The sequence below is a fragment of the Gouania willdenowi genome, chromosome 17 (genome assembly GCF_900634775.1).
Source record: "Gouania willdenowi chromosome 17, fGouWil2.1, whole genome shotgun sequence".
NCBI lineage: Eukaryota > Metazoa > Chordata > Actinopteri > Blenniiformes > Gobiesocidae > Gouania > Gouania willdenowi.
In genome coordinates this window covers 33,751,602-33,773,851 of record NC_041060.1, presented here as the reverse complement: position 1 = coordinate 33,773,851, position 22,250 = coordinate 33,751,602, and the positions used below count along the sequence as shown (strand labels likewise).

The window sequence follows — 22,250 nt, the reverse complement described above, 5'->3', positions numbered from 1 at the left end:
ACTAAATGACAAGAGTTTCAGACCTAGTTCAAGTTTAATCCTCAGAGACAGAGACACGTCTGTCTCACAGAGGACTCAGAGACACTGAGGAATCAATAGACCAAAACATAAACCCAGGATACAGAGGCTCAGTGAAGGAAGTGCAGGTAGTGTGGATGTGTCTCAGAGAGTCAGAGGAAACTTCATAAAAGGACAGACGTCCAGCAGGACAGTCCACATACACGCCTACCCTACCAGAGGAACGACAGGAAGAGATACGTGTGTCTTTGTTTTTGTGACTGAAGGAGTAAAAACCACTGAAGCAGTTCAGACTCCAGGACTGATCATTACGTCCAAACACACAATCACTACTGTTTCCTTTCCTTCTGATTCTTCCGTAACTCACTGCTATATAAACATTTCCATTCCTCTCCACCTCCCAGTAATAGCGACCAGTCAGACCAGTACTACACAGAACCTGCCAGCAGTAATCAAATCTGTCCTTATGATCAGGATAAAGCTGCTTCTCCTCCACACGTGTCACCGTCCTGCTGTTGTCAGACAGTCTGAGGTTTGTGTTGATGGAGTTTGTGTCGAGGTGAATGTGACAGAAATCTGATGAGACACAAAGAAACAACAGTTGATCATGTGATGCTTCATTCTCTCTGTATCACTGACATGTTCATTCACTCAGAGCTTCATGACACACACACACACACACACACACACACACACACACACACACACACACACACACACACACACACACACACACACACACACACACACACACACACACACACACACACACACACACACACACACACACACACACACACACACACACACACACACACACACTATGGGGGATCACCTCTTAAATTCATGCGTACCTGCCTGCCTAACTTTCACTAAACTTACCTAATTTAAGCAGTTAGGTGTAGTGGCACGTGTGACGTGAGTGAAACTATAGCAATCAGGTGTGCTTCATTATATAGCACCGTCTGCGTGTCATCTAACCAAAATTGTTAGGCATCCAGGCGTGTACACGCGCACACGTCAGTAAGTGTGTGTGCGTGTTGAGTGTTGTCTCCTGTCCAATCACAGCAACGAGCTGACTCAGAGCGTAACACTACAGTCACTACCACTCTATGGATGGGTGTCGTGACACAGACTGTAACCGGACTAAATGGTGGTTCGTTATACACTCAAAACTCACACACACTTACATACCTGCACGCGTGTATACGTCTGCACGTCTGGATGCCTAAAAGTGTTTACATGTCACGTAGAAAGGTGCTACATAGTGAAGTGCGCCTGATCGCGATAGCTTCACTCACGCCACACCTGCGTCTAAGTGTGACTGTAAAATCTAGAATATAGTTTAAAATACTCCTGTTAGCATACAAAGCTCTACATGATCAAGCTCCTGTGTATCTTAAAGAAAAAGCTCTAAACCTAAAAATAGAACTAAGATGATATAGTAGAACACCAACATTATATTCAAACACGATCCACCATCTACACATAGCTCTAATGGACTGTAATGATTGTCCAGGGACACAGTTGTGCTGGGTTGAAGACAACTCCCCATTTCTGTCCCTCGTTGCATAACCCATCATACTGCTCACACTGCTTCACACCATTTACACTGATATCCACCCCATATAAATATATATATATATATATATATATATATATATATATATATATATATATATTTTGTTATTTTGTCTTGCAGTCTGTGCCTTCTCCTCGCCCTCAGCTCTCTCTTCTTTTTCAGGTGTCTTGATGCTGGAGATGGCAGTTCCTGATCAATGGTTCGCGGCTCAACTAGTCTGGAACACTTGGATGGACCTATCCTTCTGTCCTATTCTGTTTGTCCCTCTGTTCACTAACCCCAACCAGTCGAAGCAGATGTTCTCCGCCTCTGAACCTGGTTCCGCTGGAGATATTTCTTCCTATAAAAAAGGGAGTTTTTTCTTCCCACTGTCGCTAAATGCTTGTTCGTGTGGATCTTGTTGGGTTCTTTCTTCTTTTTTACTATGGACTTTGTATTTTGTTCAGCGCTTTGAGATGACTTTGTTGTATTTTGTGCTTTATAAATAAAGTTGAATTGAATTGAATATATTTATGTTTGTTTGGTGCACATCCAGGTGTGGCGTAGGTGTGCATACACTAAAATGTGTATGCATGGGGGGTGGATCGCTTCTAAATTCATGCGCACCAGTTCGATAGACTGATGCGCATTAATTTAGAAGCAATCCACCCCGCACGCACGCACGCACGCACGCACGCACGCACCAGCTTTGATCCTCTGCTCTCCTCCATGGTCCGCCCTGCAGGAGCAAACACAGGCAGTGATTTACACACCTAAAGAGTCCAAAGTGCTGTTCAGAAACCTGATGCCATCTCCATCAAGCTCTCCATGTTTCTACTGGTTTGTCTTCAACAGCTTCACCTTCTTCATCTCCTTTAAAGTGTTCCTCTCTTCATCCTCACTGATTGTTTTCACCTCCTCTGATCTTCTCTCTCATTCTTTCATCAGCTCCTCAAAGTTCTCCATCACCCTCTCCTCACTGCTCACTACCTTCTTATCTCTGTCCTTCAAAACCCAGAGTTTGTGAACCTTGAGGTCGTGACCCCATATGGGGTCCCCCAGAATTCAAATGGGGTCACCTAAAACATCTAGTAAATGATCAAAAAGAAATTTCTGATTAAAATTACATTTTTGTAATTTTAAAGTATTTTTTTTTTCAAATTAAAACACCACACACTGTATTCTATACTTTCACTTCGTCAAATATAAATCTAGTTAAAGAAGATACAGTATAAAAATTAAATAGTTATAAATAATGAAATAATCTATTCTAATAATAAAAGCAAGAAAGGTCTGTATGCGTGTGTGTGTGTGTGTTTGTGGAGCGTGGTGCCTGTTCAACCTGAAACTTTGTCAATGGCTTCCAAATACCCAGAGTGTGAAAAAGAAAAGAAAGTGTGCAAAGGACAAAGTGCTGCGGAGCCTCTGGCCTCACTCACAGTAAACACCCTGGGACTGATGAAAAATATGGTTTTACTTGAAATTAAATATTGTGAATTACGTAATGTTCCAAAGATGTTTTACTACTTGTTCATTTTTATTATCTCAAACAAGGAAATTCTGGCGCATATAGTGTATCTGTGCCCCCCCACCTCCAATATAACACAGAGGGTCGCCCAGTGATCCTCCAGCTTTTGGTCTGTGAGACTGAACTCCGGTGCACTCTTTCCTCCACCCGTTGAACAGACGTTCATCCGATGGAGAGTGATACATATTTTCTCCACTGATTTTATGGCTGACCATTTCTTTTTTACCTCAGTCAAAGTCTGTTGCTCTAAGGCAACGCAACATGATCTGCCTTTCTATCCATCGTAATGCGCACTGTGTTACCATGTTATGCTCTCATGCGTATGTCCACCTCAACAATTAATTCCTCCATCTCTTATTGAGTGAAATTTGTTTTATTTGCTCGTTTTCCCCCTTGGTCCACCCTGAAATTTGTATTTGTGAATATTCATAAAGGGCATTCACTGGACCTTTTATAGGCCCAGTATGGGTGGAGCAAAGTGTTTTCTCACGTCCGACATTTTTCAAGTTGATTGTGATTTAAAACTTAAACAGGCGTGGGACGAGCGTGCGCTCTCGTTTAATAGTTGTTTAAAAAAGAAATGTACGCAAATGAGACCCCTGCTTTGCTTTTCCAACCCGTCCCAGTCCTCCTCCTTTAGTGTCCCACCTCTCACACCTTCATCACATTCCTCTGATACAGCTCTCTGTCACATCAAATCAGAATCAGAAGAGCTTTATTGACCAGGTACAGTTTAGAACAATACCAGGAATTTGACTTGGTAGTTGCAGTAAAAGAAGACACATCAACACACCGTAGCAGCCATTTGCGGCGCCCACATGTGATGGGGATTGATTTGAACATGTGATCAGCTGCTGTGATGTGTCTCACCTCAGATTGTGCAGTCGCTGAGAGAGCAGCTTTACTGCTGAGTCTCCTGGATGGTTGTAGCTCAGGTCCAGCTCTCTCATACTGGAGGAGTTGAAGCACAAAGCTGCTGCCAGAGAAGCCCCGCCCACTCTTGTGATGACACAACCTGACAGACTGGATTCAGAAAAACATCCACAACTCAGGAAACAAGTGAGGAGACGAGGAACAGGACAATGTTGATGGAACATGTGATCCCACTGACCTGAGAGAGTCCAGTTTACAGTGAGGACTCTTCAGCCCTTCACACAGCAGCTTCACTCCTGAATCCTGTAGATCGTTGTTACTCAGGTCCAGATGTTTCAGACTGGAGGACTGAGAGCTGAGGACTGAGGACAGAGCTGCACAGCTTCTCTCTGAGAGACCACAGAAACTCAGTCTGTGGGAGAAAGAAATTTAAATTATTTATAATAATCATCACATCATTGACAGGATTAAAACCTCTGCCGAGTACACTTCATTAGCTTTTATTACTTCCACCAAGGTGGTTTATGTTTATTAAACTGATTTTTAATCGACATAACTCAGTTATGTTGAGTTGGTTCTTCAATTATTGGACCGAGTTTCATCCAATCAGAACTCTAACGTATTGATCACATCAAATCAGTCTGTGTGTTTACAAACATTAATACCATCATATATCAGGTTGAGCAACGGTTATTAAATCTTTACATAATGCATAAACTATGCTTTATATTTTAGTCAACTGTATCTGTGACAGATTTAGTCAACTAAAATATTAATGTCATTTACTTAACTGATAGTAGACTAACAGAAATAGTCCTGATGATTACATTTTGACTAAAATTAAGTTGCATTTTCGTCAATAGACAAGGACTAAAAAAGGATTAAATCATAATTTGTCAAAATTAACTCTGGTTCTCTCTGAGTGCAATTGTTAATTTACTAATGCAGATGACATGATTTATTTATTGAGTTGGTAACTTGTCCAAGAAAAGACTTACTGCTGTCAATTTAACGTGTTAATTGCGATTAATTTTTAATTTTTTAAATTTCACCTTTATTTAACCAGGAAAAAAATCCCATTGAGATTAAAAACCTCTTTTTCAAGGGAGTCCTGGCCAAGCGGCAGCAAAGTTACAACACACTGAACAGAAATACATTTACAATACATTAAAATGTTCCAAGCACAAGGAGCTGCTTGTACAAAGGCTTTTTTCCCCAGCTCTGTGCGGGCAAAAGGAACCATGAGCAACAGCTGATCATTGGATCTCAGCGCATAAGTGTTCGTACTTCTCTTTGTAAGTAATGTACAGATGTAAGAGGGCAGTAATCCAAGAAGAGCCTTATAAATAAAAGTAAACCAATGACACTGCCTCCTAGTGTACAGGGATGGCCATCCCACCCGAGAGTACAGCTCACAGTGATGTGTCATGGCTCTACAGTTTGTGATGAACCTCAGAGCAGAATGATAAACAGAGTCCACCATCAGAAGACATGTACAAGAAGCATTCATATAAAAAAGGTCACCATAATCTAACACAGATAAGAATGTGGCAGAGACAAGGCGCTTCTTTACACCAAAAGAAAAACATGTCTTATTGCGGAAGAAGAAACCCAATTTAAGTTTTAATTTCCTCACAAGTTTGTCAATGAAAAGTTTAAAAGTGAGGGAATCATCAATTACGACACCAAGGTATCTATATTCATGTACCACTTCTATGACAATTCCTTCAAGAGTGGACACGACCGGTGGAGTTAGAGGCACCTTCTTATGATTAGAGAACAACATTAGCTTGGTCTTCTCAGCATTGAGAACCAGTTTTAGATTAATCAGCGAATGCTGGACAGAAACAAAGGCTTTCTGCAGATAAATAACAGCCTGTTCAAGAGATGATCCGAAGCAATAAATAATTGTATCATCGGCATAAAAATGCATATTAGCATCAGAAACATTTTGTTTGACATTATTAATGTACAAGATAAATAAGAGGGGCCCCAAAACAGATCCCTGCGGCACCCCCTTGTGAACAGTAACAAATTCAGAACAATGGCCCTCATATTTTATACACTGGGTCCTGTTTTCTAAATAATTTGAAAACCAAGTGACAGTGTGCCCTGACAGTCCAATGAGATGTAGCCTGCGTTTTAAAATAGCATGGTCTACAGTGTCAAAAGCTTTAGAGAGATCAATAAAGAGTGAAGCACAGAACTGTTTTTTATCAAGTGCTGCAATGTCATTTATCACCTTCATAGTAGCAGTGATAGTGCTGTGCTTTTTTCTGAAGCCTGATTGCAATTTAGAGAGGATTTCATTAGAATAAAGGAACTCTTTCAACTGATCACAGACAAGCGACTCCAGGATTTTTGATAAAACACATAAATTTGAAATTGGCCGATAATTGGTAAGAACTGCTGGGTCACCTCCTTTTAATAAAGGGAGCACAAAAGCTGATTTCCAAACAGATGGAATATCTTTGTTTCTAATTGAAAGATTAAAAAGAATTGAAAGTGGCTCTGCTATAAAATCAGCTGTCAGCTTTAAAAAGTAAGGCTCAATCAAGTCAGGTCCAGGGGGCTTTCTGTGGTCTAATGTTTTTAGAGCTTTGTGCACTTCGTGACAAGTAAAAGAATTAAAATTAATTAAATAATTGCTTCTTTTTTTTTCGCACTCCAAACAGCAAATTTCTCTTTTCAGCAATTCCCGGTATACCCATAATACTGATGCACTGGCTACAATAGAAGAAGGGAGACTACTCTGAGACTGCTGAGCTCTCAACTTTGTTTGTGGTAATTTTGGCTTATAAAAACACAAGCTCAGTTGCAGTGCAAATCAAGCAAGAAAGAGTTTCCAGATCACCAGAGCACTGCAGCCTCTGCTACACTGAAAGAAATGACTTTTGGGTGTACTAAATTTTATTGTGTAAAACTACATAATTCCTACTTTGTAAAATTAGGTCTCAGTGTTTACTAACTTTTGTCATTTAAAATTGTGTACTAATATGTGATTTAATTATGTAAAATAATGAATTGTATAGGAACTGTAACAATTACTGTAATTTTAGTATTAATCTGTTTTTTTTAATTATTGTAACCATTATGAAAACCCGAGTAAAATTTACTCCAAAAAGATCAGAGCTCAAGTTTGAATTGGCACATACGCAGTGGGACCCTTACAACCCGGGATTCAGTCTGGTAGTCGGTTAGGACGGACTCTTTAACCAAAGGCGAATTCAGTCAAAGGAGCTGTTCCAGTACTCCAATGTGCAAACATGTAAAGGCTAAGGTAAGTAACTATTTTTCATTTCTGTTTTTCGTACAACAATATACATATTTTTTGTTTCAGTATATTATCGCAGACGAGGACGTTAAGAAAACAAGGCACCTGTTTGCGATGCTAGCGCCACAAGCATGGCCACACAAGCCCCTCTACTAAAAAGTTGGAGCTGTATTTTCGCAATTTTATTTTATTTTTTTACTTCTCGCTACAGGAAAGAACCAAATGCAAACCACTGAAAACAATTAACGCAAAATCCAAATCCATACATTTTCAGCAAGTTTCCACCTTAGCCCAGGGATACAGACTACAGTTCAGTCGCCGGCCCCCAGCCCATGGCCGAGTCAAGATGACCATCATAGGTGACCCGGTGAAAACCCTTGCTCTCAACCAGGAGTTGTATGCCCTCTTGGTCAAGGGTGCCATCGGTACAGTAGACCCCGTGGCTCAGGCCAGGGGTTACTACTCAACGTACTTTCTTGTGACAAAAAAGGACTGCAGACTTCGCCCTATTTTAGATCTGCGGGGTCTCAACAGGTTCCTAAGGGTCATGCCCTTCCATATGCTCAGCACAGTGGAGCTTCTGCATGCTGTGGACAGAGGAGAGTGGTTTACGTCCATCGACCTAAAGAATGCTTACTTTCACATCCCCATCTTTTCCCGACACAGGCAATTCCTCCATTTTGACGCGGCTTCTTGGGCATCGCCAAGCACCTTCACAGGGTTCTACAGAGTTCACATCCCAGACGCCCACCCATTGAGTGTGGTCCTGCTACCAGATCCATCAGCTTCTATAAAATGACGTTAGTACACGGGGATTCCTCGTGACTATGTTGGTATGAGTCATCCAGTGCTTAAAGTACCGTCTCTGGCGGTCAAGAAGTATGACACAGAATGAAAGTTACGTATGTAACTAGTGTTCTATGAATCTTGTGTCTCGCAAGAAGATTCTGAAGGAACATATCCTCTGATGACACTGGAAGATATAGACCTGCATGGTCATCAGGGGTCACACGCAACTTTGTTGGTATAGCTACTTGACCTGTGCATGGTGTCATTCAGTGCTTAAAGTACTGCCTCTGGCAGTCATCCAGAACTCATAGGACTGTAGTTACATAGGTAACTTTTGTTTTAATCAGGATGAGTGAATCTCCTGCTCAGTAAATGTAGATAAAGAGTTAGCTGCTACTATCGCCTACTTCACTTGGTCCGTTTTTTCAGGTGTTCGGGCAGCATGCTTAACTTTAACTAGAACAAGGTTTTTAGGCGCATTCTTGGATAAATTGAGGGCCAAATGGCTCATTTCAACAGTGCGCAAGCTTCATGCGTCATCAACATCAAAAAAGATATCATATGGCACATTGTAAGCGAGAGGCTCCACTCACTGGTCACGTTGCTGATGAAGGCGGAGGAGAAGACTCGATGCAGAACCAGGCCAGGAAAATGACCCAGCTGGAACAGAGACATGAGGATGTTGACCGTGGCCAGAGGAGAACTCAACGCCTTCAGCTCCAACACCTCCTCCAGACGGGTGAAGAACTGATGCTCATTGGATGGGCGGTAGCTCATCCTGCTGAAGGGAAACACCAGCTTCTGGATTACCTATGGAGGAGAAAAGGAGGAAGAGTAGTAAAAAAAAGAATGAGTAGAAGAAGAAGAAAAAGAAAAAAGAAGAAAAAGAAAAGAGGACGACGAGTAGAAGGAGGAGGAGTTGAAGAAGAGTTTTCACAAAGGTGGAGGAATTAAAAGGATAACCATGGTAACGAACTCTGACCTTGCTGTCCAGGTATTACGCTTTCTTCACCACAAAGTCTGCGATAGTGTCGAGCAGACGCGTCTCCCTCAGTCGATGGCGACCAACGTATTTGGCGATGAGAGCCATGGTGTACGGGGTGATGCAATCCACCTTTTTAGGCAACTCCTCTGTAAGAGAAACACACAGCAAGACGATGAGACGCCACGCACTGGTTACAGCAGAAGTGGAAGCTCCTCCCACCTGCCAGACTGCTGATGAACTTCTCCTGTCGGTTCTGGTAGAACAGGTGTGAGCTGAAGATCAGCTCCAGACTCTTGTTACTCGCTTCCCTGGAACACGCAGCAAGCATCTCGTCGAGCAGTGCCATCTCCTGGTCCCGGACGCCGCTCACATTGGCCAGGGTGTGTTTGACTAGACGCAAGATCTTCCTGGAGACAGAAAGAGGCATGGCTAATTAGTCTCGCCAAAACTGTTCTGCGTAGGGGCCCCATACTCTGTGAATCTGATCCCCTACGTTGTGATTTTAATACCCTAGGGTGTGATTTTAATACCCGAGGCTGTGATTTTATTACCCTAGGCTGTGATTTTAATACGCTACCCTGTGATTTTGATCCCCTTCGGTGTGATTTTAATACCCTACGCTGTGATTCTGATCCCCTACACTGTGATTTTAACCCCTTACTCATTTCAATTTGAAAAGCACGTCTTAGAATATTTTTTTTTTAATAAAATGTTATTTGTTGTCTATACAGTGTCTGAGTATTTATTAGTGGGAGGACCTATGCCAAGCATGAGTAACTCTCTAACTACATTCATCATAACCTTCACCAAGTCAACAAATAATGTTTGGCTTTAAAATAAGGCAGTCACAAAAACAACAAAACATTAGCTCTACTTCTCAAAATTTTGCTGTCAGAGAGCTACAGTATAAAACTTTTCCCGGTGAGGGGAACAACACTTGTGCCAGCGGCGCTCACTCGTGTGCCACACAATCCTTCTACGCTGTGATAAATTCCTGGTAAGAACTCTGTTAGCGTTACCAATGTTAGCACGATCTTGTCCGTCGAGCCCGTTTCTCACCTGTTGGCGAGCAGCTGCTCCGGACTGGGAGGCGAGATGTTTGCAGATGTTTGAGATGTTACTGGTTCCTGCAGCAACTGCCACTTCAGCCGGTAGTATGAGAGCAGCAGGAAGAGCGTCTGCGGGTGGCGCTCTCGCTCCAGATTCTTTTCCAGACTGGCGAGGCACGCCTCGGTGAGCTAATGCTGGCTGCAGGGGTGGAGCTTCATGCTGGAGCTGAAAACCATGGAAACATCCTTCTGGTTGAACTGGTTCAGTCGAGACTGGGACTCGGCCTCCAGCACCTTCACCACCTGGGAGTCACTGGGTAGACCTGAGTGTGGAGAACACGTGCAGCTCAGTGGGCTTTAGCGTCCACCGAGGTTGGGATCAATTACATTTTTCATTTAAAATTGCGTCTTCAATTATCCATGTTGAATTACATTCAGTGCTTCTCAAAGTGTGTGGCGTGCCCCCCTGGTGGGGAATAGATGTATGGCAGGTGGAGCGCGACAAACTGCTATTTCATGCCAAATGCCTTTCTGAGATCAATAAAACTAAACCAAACACCTACACACAAAAAAGTAATAATGAGAAGTTAAAAATGTAGCAGGAATGAAAAGAGGATTCAATTATTAGACTCCATTAGATATGGATGGGCACAAAATCTAACGTTGAACCAAAGTGCAAAAATATCTATTTCAATTGACTGAAAATTTTTTTTTTTTTTTTGGTTTTCTTAAACTTTTTGCCACAGATTGTAGCCAATGTTTCTTCATTTCCTCTATTTTTGACTAATTAACTATTGGTCATTAATTAACACTTACATTTGGTTACAAAGAGGTTAATTAGATTTGAATTTTAAATTATTCATGAAATATGTTAGTTGTATTATGAAACAATGTTATTTGTTCCCTGTTTATTTCATGCGTGCAGTGAATTTCCTTTTTGTTTTCTTTAGCTTTTTGTGACAGATTGCAAACAATGTTAATTCATTTCCTTTGACTACTGCACTTTTAAATTTGTTTTTCATGCAAGTGATTTCGTTTTTGATTTTTAATTCATTATGAAATATGATATTACTTGTGCTTTTAGTTTAATAAATTTGAGAATGTGTTAATTGTCAGGAATATTTGGGGGTAATGGCTGCAGGTGGGGCTTGAAAGTTCACCTTTGTTCAAAGTGTTAAATACCCAAAAAAGTTTGAGATGAATTACAACTAAATTATGATTACAGTGACCAGCATTCTTTCCAATTACAAATACTTTACCACTAAGAGTCAATTACAATTAAGTTCTCAATTACTAAATTTCAAATTCAATTAATCACAATTACTGAGTGTTAATAAATAACATAAAACATAACCTTCCTCGTGTGTTAGTATCTCTTATAACTGGTCAGTTTGACCCATGTCTTAAATCAGCTGTAAAATGCTCTAAGAAATATATTCTATCATCTAATTAGTTTCTCATCTATTGGTTATCTTGTTAGGCTTCCTAATCAATTAAAATATTGGTATTAATATTTTTGGTGTAGGCTTCTGAGCCTTTTCATGTCATTATACCCCTAGATTTATATATATTTTTAAATGGTAAAATGATCCTGAAAAGACGTGACAGGTAGTAAGAAAACTTGATATGAAACATATTTTAATAATTATTAACTACGGATGTATCAGACAGTTTTTAGTAGGGATGTAACGATTAATCGTAAGGCAGTTAAAAATCGATTCATAGGCATCACGATTGACATCGATACTTTGAAAATTGAATCGCAGTACTTTTTTTAAACAGCAGAGGGCGCTATATATTATCCCTTCTCTTGTCCAGCGGCGTACCAGCGAGCGGAATCTGCTACTTCTTTCTTTCTGGCCGCCTTCTACTCTTACATGTTAATGTTACATGTTAATAAATAATTCCCTACCCCTTTAGCACCGAAAGAATATCTGCAATATTACGTGAATATCTGTAAAAGTCAAGTTTTTCTATTAGCTTTGTCTGCTAGCATAGCATCTCTTCTTCACTGCTAGATTAGCTGCCAACCGACCACTGGGATACCAGCGCCATCTGCTGGTCCAAGCAAATATCTGACAAATCAGTGCAATGACTGTTTTTTTTTTTTTAAAGTCCAATTGTTAAGGCACAAAATACATTTTCAGTTGCACTTTTAAAAAGAAAAAGAAATATTATGCAGTTTTGCATTGTTTACTATAGAACCAGAATTTAAATGAATAGGCTTCTTCATTTGTATTATTGTATTAAATTACATTGTTTTGAATAGTTTATCAAGAGATTCTTTGACAATTAAAAAGAAAAGGAAAATAATACAGTATTTTCCAAAAAAAATAAAGGAATATTTTTCAGTCATCATTTGACTACAGTCCCATTTTGTAAAATAAACCGTGAGAGAATTGTATTGTGAACCCAGTATCGTGAATCGAATCGTATCGGGAGTTGAGTGAAACCTTAAATCCACTTTTTTCTGCTTAATACACATGTATTTGGGTATTAAGTAGTGCTGTTGATTTATCCTAGTTAGTAAAAGTATTTTAATTTTGCCTATTTAGTTGTAAAATGTCAGAGTCACTATGGGTTGAACGCCAGCTATAACAATTGATTTTTGCTATTGACTGAGACAGAATATGTCATTAGCTGTGTTTCCATTACCCTTGGAAATGCGCAAAATCTAAATAAAAACTGGTAATGGAAACACCTGAATTTAAAAAAAAGCACTCTCATATTGTAAAAATGTTTTTAAGCTTTCATGAGGAAAAATGTCAGACGTTTCTATATAGAAACATGGCAAAAGCACTATGGAAACACTTTTTCCGCAAATACACGCCACAGAACGTGACGTAGCTGGTCACGTGACCACTTCTCTCTGAGATAACATGACGTGATACGAGTAAACAGAAGAGGAGACCGGAAAGTTTCTAAGCATTATACTTTAAAGTTATTAGTGCCAAACACAAACATGAAAAAACAAAGGAATGATAAGTAGGTTTGGAGCGTCCGTCTTCCTGCAGCGAAGTCTCACGGGATGAGATTTCAGTTGCGAAGCTCCTGCCAAAAACAACCTTCAATGGAAACCCAGCTAATGTGACCATCGTGCATCACCAACTGTCACTGTTGGCCCTGCCCCTCCTATAAAAGCTGGGAGGAGGGACTAGTTTTCCTCCTATCTCAGCCCTCAGTGAGAATTGATCTTTCTTTCTATAAAGAGTTGATTCTGGTCTAATCAAAGGGCTCGTCAAGCTATGTGTGTATACAGACACATCGCGTGTGTATTCCCATCTGTCTCTGCGTGGACGTGCATGTACTTCTTGCTGCTGTGTGTGTCTTCCTGGTTTGTGTGAGCAGGGACAGTTGTGAGTGAGTTGCTGTGTGTGCTATGTGCCTATGGGCTGTGTGTGCTGTGTGCCTATGGGCTGTGTGTGCTGTGTGCCTATGGGCTGTGTGTGCTACTGTATGTGCTGTGTGCCTATGGGCTGTGTGTGCTATGTGCCTATGGGCTGTGTGTGCTGTGTATTGTATGTAGTAGTTGAGAAGACAGCGCTTTGTTAAGATGCGTTCACACCTACCGTGACTGTAGCGACTGCAGTCACTTCAATCGCCCGTGATGAGTTGCTTGAACATAGTGGTGCTTTTTGGTCACTCCATCATTTAATCGCTCCAGTGATGCAACAACCAGGGAACAATGTGTGTGTGTGTGTGGGGGGTGTGTGTGTTTAGAGCCAGTGACAGGGGAGAGAGGGGGGGGGGGCTGATCACTTCTTCTCCAGTCATATGTTTACAGCACTTATCACAGACAGCTCCGCTTTTATGGTTTAAATGATCAACTCACGGAGTTACTAAAGGATGAGTTCACTCAGAATGTAGGATTATTCAAGAAGTTAACCGCTTGTATTTTGCGCCGATAAAAGGAGGAAGTGTAGTACAGCCCTCTGCAGCAGCTGTCTGCACAGTAGCGGGAGGGAGGGGCTGCTGCCTTGGCTCTACAGACAGTGAAGGACGGGGGAGTTGTCACTTGAAGTCGCTTGAAAAGTTCAAATTTTTTAACTTTAAGCAACGAGGTTGTGTTTGACCTAGTCGCTCCAATCACACAAGTCACGTCGCTTGAAGGGAGATAACTTGAGGTCGTGTCATTTACATTAATTTGAATGTAATCTAGTCACTTCAGTCGTATTCGGTGTGAACGCACACTTTACTTCAGCAATGTGCGCTGTGGGCGTGTCTCACTGCTACAGAAGTAATAAACAATTAAAACTTAAACAACGCAAAGTTAGTATTAGTAATTGTTTCTTCTCGTGTTTGCCAAGCTTTATTCTTTGTAGATATCCTAAATCGTGGAAGTTTGTTTTATTTAGCAAATAAAATATATTTCTAATTTTAAAAATATATATATATTTTTTATCTATTGTTTTTTTTTGTTTTTTTTAATCGTTGTGTAACAATTGAAATCGTAATCAAATTCTGATTAATTGCACAGCATTGGTAGTTTAGTTTTATATAATGTTTATGCCAATTACAATTACAAAGTCAATTATCTGAACTCTATTACAATTCAATTATGATTACAACAGCAACAGATGTTTTCAATTATAGTTATAATTACGATATTAATGTAATTAATGATCAATTAAACAATTACAATTATAATTGAGCCCAACCCTGGCACCTAGGCACTACACGGGGGCCACTTACCGAGCGTGGCTACGGCGTAGAGGCAGTTGACAATGCTGAAGTTGTCAAACTTGGCGCAGTCGCTGACGATGGCGTCGCAGAGCGTCTGGAAGTCCTGGTGCTGGAGGATTTGTCGCACGTCTCCCTCCATCTCGCCATCCGCTTCGCTCCCGGTGGGCCTGGGCGGGGGCGTGGCCTGCAGCAGCTGTCCAATCTTCTGCAGCACCACAGGGTAGTGATTGTGGGAGATCTTGGCCGGGTTCTGGGTGACCCACCGCAGCACTTCGTCCGGCTGCCGCGAGCGCTCGATCAGGCACTTCATGGTGAAGAACGTGTCGTAGCTCATTTTCTCGTGAATGAAGTTCCATGTCTTCTTCTCGCTGGTGGCAGGGGCGGAGCCTGCACCCAGGGAGCCTCCTCCATACGAATGGAAGGGGGCATGGTGCTGGAAATGAGGAAGTAGAGTGGGCGGGGCAAGGTGGGGGTGGTAGTGGTGGTGAAAGGAGGCTCCTCTGTGCGCCTCGGGGCGTCCCTGGTACAGTGGGTACACAGGGGGTGGCGGGGCTGGGAGGTGATGGTGCGATAGGTGCTGCGCCTCCATCAGCGCCAGCCCCGCCCTTCTTCCTGTTTTCACCCCCAGTGGACCAACGCAACAATCCTACGGAGACAGGAAGAGTAGGAGCTCAGCAGGTCACGCATTGCATTGTGGGACGAGGAGTCCTGTAGTGCAGAGGTTCTCAACTTTAAGGTCAGGACCCCATTTGTGGTCGTGAGACACTGAAAGTGGGTTGCCAGCAGCCTTCAAGAAACTAAGAATATTTTCTGAACAATTTGAGCACTTTTTTTTTCCCTTTTTCTGCAAACCAAACTTGGCATATTTTAACCTATTTTCATCACTTTTTTCTCCTATTAATGCAATTTTGTTACATCACTCCCATTTCTGACACTTTTCCATCAAATTTCAATTCCTTTTCTGCCCATTTTTTTTTTTAACTTTTTCACTTTAATGTCACATATGTTGACCCATTATTGTCACTTTTAAACTCTTAACCATATTTAGGCCCGAGCACCACGAGCTGGCGAAGGGCCTCTTGCTCTCATAGTAGCCACACTACGAGAGAAGGGGCGGAGCCAATGCGAACGCCACGTGCCTGTCAGTGATTAGGTACCACCCTTTTAATGTCGTAGGCATGCCTCTGTGCTTTCCGAAAATGTATAGTTCATGGCACTCAAAAAGGGGGGAACACTGTTATTGTGCTGGAATATTATTCTTTCTTCTTTCTTTCCCGGTGTCGGAACCAACTCACCTACTTTTCACCCACTGAACCATTATGTAGAGTCTCAAAAATTCAAACAAAATTCATTTGCGTGCTTCTCTAATTTCTGGCTATTTCCGATTTCAAAAATGCAAAAATTTGACGCACCAGCGCCCCCAAATATACCAAAAATGCATTACGAGATAGGAATTGCCAAAACAATGAATTCATCGTAGAATCATGAAAATTGACACAGAAGTAAACCATGACAAGACAAGTAAAAAAATATTATTAAGACCACGCCAAAAAATACACAAGAAGTCCAGAATCTTGAATTGAATACTGAAACTTGCTACTTTTGCTCACGTTGTATTTTAACGCATTTCTCCTAGCGCGTTCCACTGATGGGGTTCAAAATCGCTGGCAATCATCTAGAGAAGTGGGACACCAAAAGTCATCCATGGATTTTTGACAACTTTTACGGTGTTTGAAGGGCAGAGCTGTGAATTTTGGGCAAAAATGACAAAATATTCAACTTTTGGAAAATGCTCCCATTTGCATATTCAAACTCCGATGTGCATCAAATGTGAATCAGCTGTTAAACCCCCGGCCCTAAACCAGCTCAACGTGGAAAAATGGCACGTTAGCATCCCCTACAGAGTGAAGATAATTTAAAATGAGACAAATATCCCATCTTAGCACACTTTTCCTAGGGAGTTTCACCGACAGGGCTTAAAGTTGCTGGAGATCATCTAGAGAAGTGGGACAATCAAAAGTTAGCCATGGATTTTTGATAACTTTTACGATGTTTGAAGGGCGGAGCCGTGAATCTTGGCCTAATTTTTTTTTTTTATTGCTCCCATTTGAACATACAAAGTGCATCAAATGTGACTCAGTTGTTAAACTCTCATCCCTATACCAGCTCAATGTGATAAACAAACATTGCTGCGTTAGCACCCCCTGCAGGGTGAAGACAATTTAATATGGGGCAAACCTATTTTAACGCACTCCTTCAAGGGTGTTTCACTGACAAGCTTATAATCACTGGAGATCGCGCGGCAATGGCAGCGCAACAAAGGCGAGAGCCGTTTATCGCCACTTGTGGCAATATTTCATTCTTATTTTTGCCAATTTCAATACATTCACAATTGGTCATGCCCATTATTAGCCAGTTTAAAGTAATTGTTCCTACTTATTAAATTATCCCCCAATTTCTGCCATTATTGACTAAGGGTGTAAGAAAAAAAATCTGACAATATATTGTGATATTTCACCACGCAATTATCGTATCATCTCCAAATCGATTTTTTTTATTCATGTTTTTCAACGAAACAAATAGCATTTACCAGTATTTGCGCTAACATAAGCATAGCATGTAAACGCCCGTTCACTCAGTGAACGCACCATCAGACCTTGTTAAACTACCTGACTCCTCAATGCATTTTACCTGGAAGTTGATTGAGCTTTATTTTCATAAAACATACTGGGCACTTTTATAGATGTATGTGGTTACTTTCTAAAAATAATTTAAGAACTTAACACAATCAGAATCTGTTGTCAAAGCAAAAGTTAAACTTGTACCATTTACTTTTTCTTGTTACCATTTACTTGTTCTCACAAGAATATAAAAAATTAAATACATTGTATTTCATAAAATTTTGTACTTGTAAAGGTGAAATTTGTAATTATTGATATTGCAATATATATCATATTGTTTAGTCTTGGGATATATCGTATTGGCGGGATGGACGATATGGACCAAAAGTCATCTCTCGATATTTTTTCTGAAAATTGTGATATACGATATAAATCTTGATTATTTTAATTCAAAAACATTTTTACCAGAAAAACAATTCTGAATTAAATTTGCTGATACAAAATGCCACACAGACATTTATTAAAAAATGGCTGTTCCACTTCTGGCTTTTTCTCCTCTAAGGGACAGTACGTGTGAGTGAGTTCTGTAGTGTAGTAGGATTAATGCTGGGCGATATATCAATATTTTAACTTACATCGATATATTTATAAGCACGATATCACATGGGACAATATCGTTTATATCGATATAGTTCATTTAGCGTTCAAAATAGCAATATATTTATGTTCATTGGCTGCAAGTAATTTCTCCTCTGCCTCTCCTGTGTCCATGTCTCTGTCAAACACAGCCACTTTGCTCCGCCTCCCTCGCACTGATGAAAAGTGGCACGATATTACCAAGCTGTGGCTTAGCATATCGCTAAAGATATGGTCCCCACTCCCCATAATAAGAAAGTCTATGACAGGCATAATGCTCAGTAAAACACTGTGTGTGTGTGTGTGTGTGTGTGTGCGCACGCACTGTAGAAATCCAGAGGTAACCGCGGGTCGATAACATTATCATCAGGACTGAAAACAACTGGTTACCGTCACGCTGCACGTTTATTGTAAGCAGGGGAAGATCAAACACTGCTTATGTCGTTTCAGAAAAGTAACAATAAACTCCGTCCATGCGCTCAGTATTAATCAGGAAGTAGACACGTCTGACTCAACTCTAACCTTACGTTACCATGGCTCCCTTAAAGGTACAGTCCTCAGTAGACGATCATTACAGCTCGCGTGTTTTTGTGTGCGTGTTATTAGTAGTAACCGTTTATACATTATGTCTGCCACTTTGAATAATAGTATGGTACGCTATGCTATATAAAGGAGAAACCCCAATAACATCACAGAGAAAACATCAATATAGATGTATATTGAGTATTGCCATTCTGGTTCGATTGTATGCATCAAAGCATAATCTCAAGGCAAGGGCAAAATATCGAGATATAAATTGTATTTCGCAATATAGCTTGAAAATATCGAGATAATTAACAAAAGGTCATATCTCCCAGCCCTAGTTAGGATGCACACAGTGATCATCTAACTTTGCTTTTCATGCTGTTCTGAGAAGTAGAGAAAGCAGCAACTTCTAACAAGAGTGTTTTAATACAAAATAAGTTATTAAATATATATCGGCAAAATAGAAATCTCGATATATCAAGACTCTCAATATACTGCCCAGCCCTATCGTATCGTGACATGCAAATCATGAATTGTATCGTCAGATTCTTGGCAATGCACAACCCTAATATTGACACTTTTTGACATTTTTACACCTAATGTGCTGTATTTGTCATTGTATTCCAGGTTAAAGGTCTGACCTTTATCAAAAGGATGACGCAGATTGGGTTAGAATGAAAACCAGGTAGTTGATCATATCAGGATACACAATAGACGGAAGATTCTCTGGGTCGTCATTGATCCAAGAACAGGGAGTCTACTGGTATGAATCTGGACCACCAATAAACCATAACTTTCCAAGTCCTTCCCTGTATGATTTGCATCTATAACATATTATGAGGAGCCCATCGGGGTTACTGCCCAGAATGTGTCGTTGGTGAAACCCCTCTATAGATGGCCCTGTTCTTCAATGTTCATGTCTGTGTTCAACCACCTTCAGCTACAGTGGGGGTCCCCAATCTCTGGGACCTTTATTTTGGGGGTCACAGCCTGAAAAGGTTGAGAACCACTGCAGTGTAATCTACATGTAAACTACTAGTGGTAGTCCACTTCCCAGAATATCACTGAGAGTGTTACAGTCATAAACAGAGTGACTCTATTAGCCCTGATTAGCTGTTATCAGCTCATGTTTAATAGTGAGTGAAGTCATTTAAACAAGGAACGGTGATGAAACTGAAGCCTAAGGCCCAATAATGAGGTGTTGAACTGGTAACAGACCAGTGTCCTTACAGTGAGAGTCTGACTGACTATCACTGGTAGGGCTTTTCTCTCTTACATTAGCTTCACACTAAGCGTTTATGGGTGATGAATAAGTGTTCAAAGTGAGCCGCTAACGTCACTAATGACAAGCCTCACTGTGTGACTGACAAGTAAAGGTTATGTTTCCTAGCAGCGAACAGAGAAGCTAACAGTTAAGCTAACAGAGACACATGCTACCAGCAGCTGATCTGTTAGCCTTTAGCCTGTCCTTCTGTCAGCGACGCACGCGCACGCGCGCGCGCGCACACACACACACACACACACACACGCACGCGCGCACGCGCACACGCACACGCACACGCACACGCACACACACACACACACACACACACACACACACACACACACACACACACACACACACACACACACCTCATGACTCTGTGAAACTCCTGAGGCCGCAGTGAGTGCGGGTCGAGCGGGGGAAGTGTCAGCGGACAGCGGCTTCATTCCTCCACACAGCAGTAGCAGTAGCAGTAGCGCTCATCCTGCTGTTTCCGGTTAGCAGCGGTGGGAGCGCCCTCTGCTGGACACTGGTGGACCTTCTTCTTCTTCTAATGGTTTCCGGCAGGCTGTACACTAAAAGAAGCGTAATGCTGCCCTCTTCTGTTCACTTAGAGTCACTCCATTTTAGATTCTCAAATAGAGGTTGGAAGATTGGAGATATCTCACGACTGCCTTATCTATTAAAATCGACTCTGTTCTTGATGCAAATATTGACTTTATTGAAAACACTGTCAGCCCAAGAGTTGAAAGTTCTTTAAATAACGTTCCCCTTTCAACAGAATAACATCCACAGGCCAATAGAACGTGGGAAATAGTCTCAAGTTGACCACACTGACATAATCCATCCGGATGTTTGCCTATTCGATTTAAATATGCAGCTAGTCCACAATGCCCCAGTCTTAATCTGGTTATCTTAACTTGATTTGATCGGCAAGTTGCCCACAGGAGTCTAGTGCCCTGCACACAAGGTTGACACTTAAAATAATGCCTCCCTCTAGACTCATTCTCCCACTCCCTTTGCCATTGCTGATACACAGTAGCTTTGAAAACACTGACACACTCAGCCTTCCCCAATCGGACCACATATTCAATTTCTGTCTCGAGAAGAGCCTTCTTTGCTAGCCTATCAGCAGCTTCATTCCCCACAATACCTGCATGAGATGGGATCCAGGAAAAAAACAATACTAGACCCCATCAACTCTATCCGGTGAAGGCAACACAAAATCTCTACCACAGTATTTATCCTAGCCCCGGAGGGATGGTCAGAAATTGCCTGCAAGGCAGCCATGGAATCCGAATATATATACGACATCTCAGGTTTATTTCGTTCAATCCAATCTAAAGCCCACCTAATGGCTAACAACTCAGTCGTGAACACAGATACATAATCAGATACACGCATACTTTTCCCAATTTCATAATTCATAATGTAGACTCCAAGACCGGCTTTTCCTGATCTCGGATCCTTAGACCCATCTGTAAAAATGTGACAGGCCGTTTCTTTATTTAGAGCCACAAATTCATTTACTTGGCCACAAACAAAACTCTTATCCAGCCCCAGCATGCCCAATTGAACGTCCGGCTCTGGCAAAAGCCAGAATGGGACAGGGGACCACATTAACTCAGCAACACTCCCATTCTCCAAACCCACGTTACCAGCCAGCTGACAAATATGTCTCAGAAAATGCGCTTTTCCCTCCCTTTTTGTAAACTCCCAACAATCCTCCAAGATGCAGTTGGCCGCAGATTTATGCTGCAGTCCTGCTAGTCTGGCCCAGTACTGGAGCCCCAGCTTCTGCCTTCTAATTTTTAAAGATGTTTCCCCCATTTCAACCAACAGTGCAGGTATGGGTGTGGTTCTAAAAGCTCCACTGCACACTCTTAAGGCTTTTGCTTGAACTCTGTCCAGCTTTTGTAACACAGTTTTTGCCGCAGCTCCAAATACAGAACAACCATAATCTAATGCAGATCTTATCATTGCTCTATAAATCATAATCAGAGTTGACCTATCTGCTCCCCAGTCACTGCCAGCCAAATTACGAAGTACATTTACAACTTTTTCACACTTACCAACAGTCTTTTCAATATGCGTATTCCATGTTAGCCTCTCATCCATCCACATTCCGAGAAATTTAAACACTTTTACCTTTTCTAACTGGTTTCCATATAAATACAAAGTCATTTGTGGAATTTTCTTTTTCAGGCCAAAGATCATGTACTTACTTTTAGATGCTGAAATCCTAAAACCCCACATTTTTGCCCAGTGTACTACTTGATCCAGGGCTACCTGAGTTTGCTTGATTAAGTGTTCTGTATTTTTACCCCTATGCCAAATAGCGCCATCGTCTGCAAACAGGGATTTTCCAAAACCTGGATTAACACCCTGAAAAATGCCATTTATCATTATATTAAATAAAACAGGGCTAATTACAGATCCTTGAG

At 41.3% G+C, this 22,250-nt stretch overlaps 1 protein-coding gene and 1 long non-coding RNA gene across 4 annotated transcripts; both read right to left on the bottom strand.

The window, feature by feature from the left end:
- Positions 1-19: 19 nt before the first annotated feature.
- Positions 20-4,280, bottom strand: LOC114479374 (uncharacterized). Of its 2 annotated transcripts, none has more exons than XR_003675980.1 (3): positions 4,219-4,280; positions 3,978-4,130; positions 20-594 (listed from the first exon to the last, which is right to left on the bottom strand). It is a non-coding gene; the product is annotated as an uncharacterized LOC114479374 (long non-coding RNA). The 2 variants fall into 2 exon arrangements; XR_003675979.1 differs by lacking the exon at positions 20-594 and adding an exon at positions 2,260-2,318.
- A 56-nt stretch (positions 4,281-4,336) lies between these two features.
- On the bottom strand, positions 4,337-20,324 carry LOC114479352 (uncharacterized). 2 transcript variants are annotated; one of them, XM_028473012.1, is made up of 7 exons: positions 20,175-20,324; positions 14,770-15,406; positions 10,088-10,400; positions 9,248-9,435; positions 9,026-9,174; positions 8,637-8,853; positions 4,337-4,392 (listed from the first exon to the last, which is right to left on the bottom strand). In XM_028473012.1, the coding sequence occupies exons 1-3, from the start codon at positions 20,250-20,252 to the stop codon at positions 10,267-10,269; spliced, it is 849 nt and encodes a 282-aa protein (XP_028328813.1). In that variant the 5' UTR covers positions 20,253-20,324; the 3' UTR covers positions 4,337-4,392; positions 8,637-8,853; positions 9,026-9,174; positions 9,248-9,435; positions 10,088-10,266. The 2 variants fall into 2 exon arrangements, with proteins under 2 accessions (XP_028328813.1, XP_028328814.1); XM_028473013.1 differs by lacking the exons at positions 4,337-4,392; positions 8,637-8,853; positions 9,026-9,174; positions 9,248-9,435 and having other exon boundaries at positions 10,308-10,432.
- Between the last annotated feature and the right edge of the window lie 1,926 nt (positions 20,325-22,250).

Bases quoted from the DNA above. Each gene is read 5' to 3' on its own strand.
- LOC114479352 (XM_028473012.1), bottom strand. From the start codon at position 20,252: ATGAAGCCGCTGTCCGCTGACACTTCCCCCGCTCGACCCGCACTCACT. The intron at 15,407-20,174 runs GTGTGTGTGTGT...CTGTCTCCGTAG, and splicing joins GAGTTTCACAGAGTCATGAG to GATTGTTGCGTTGGTCCACT. The intron at 10,401-14,769 runs GTAAGTGGCCCC...CTCCACACTCAG, and splicing joins CTACGCCGTAGCCACGCTCG to GTCTACCCAGTGACTCCCAG.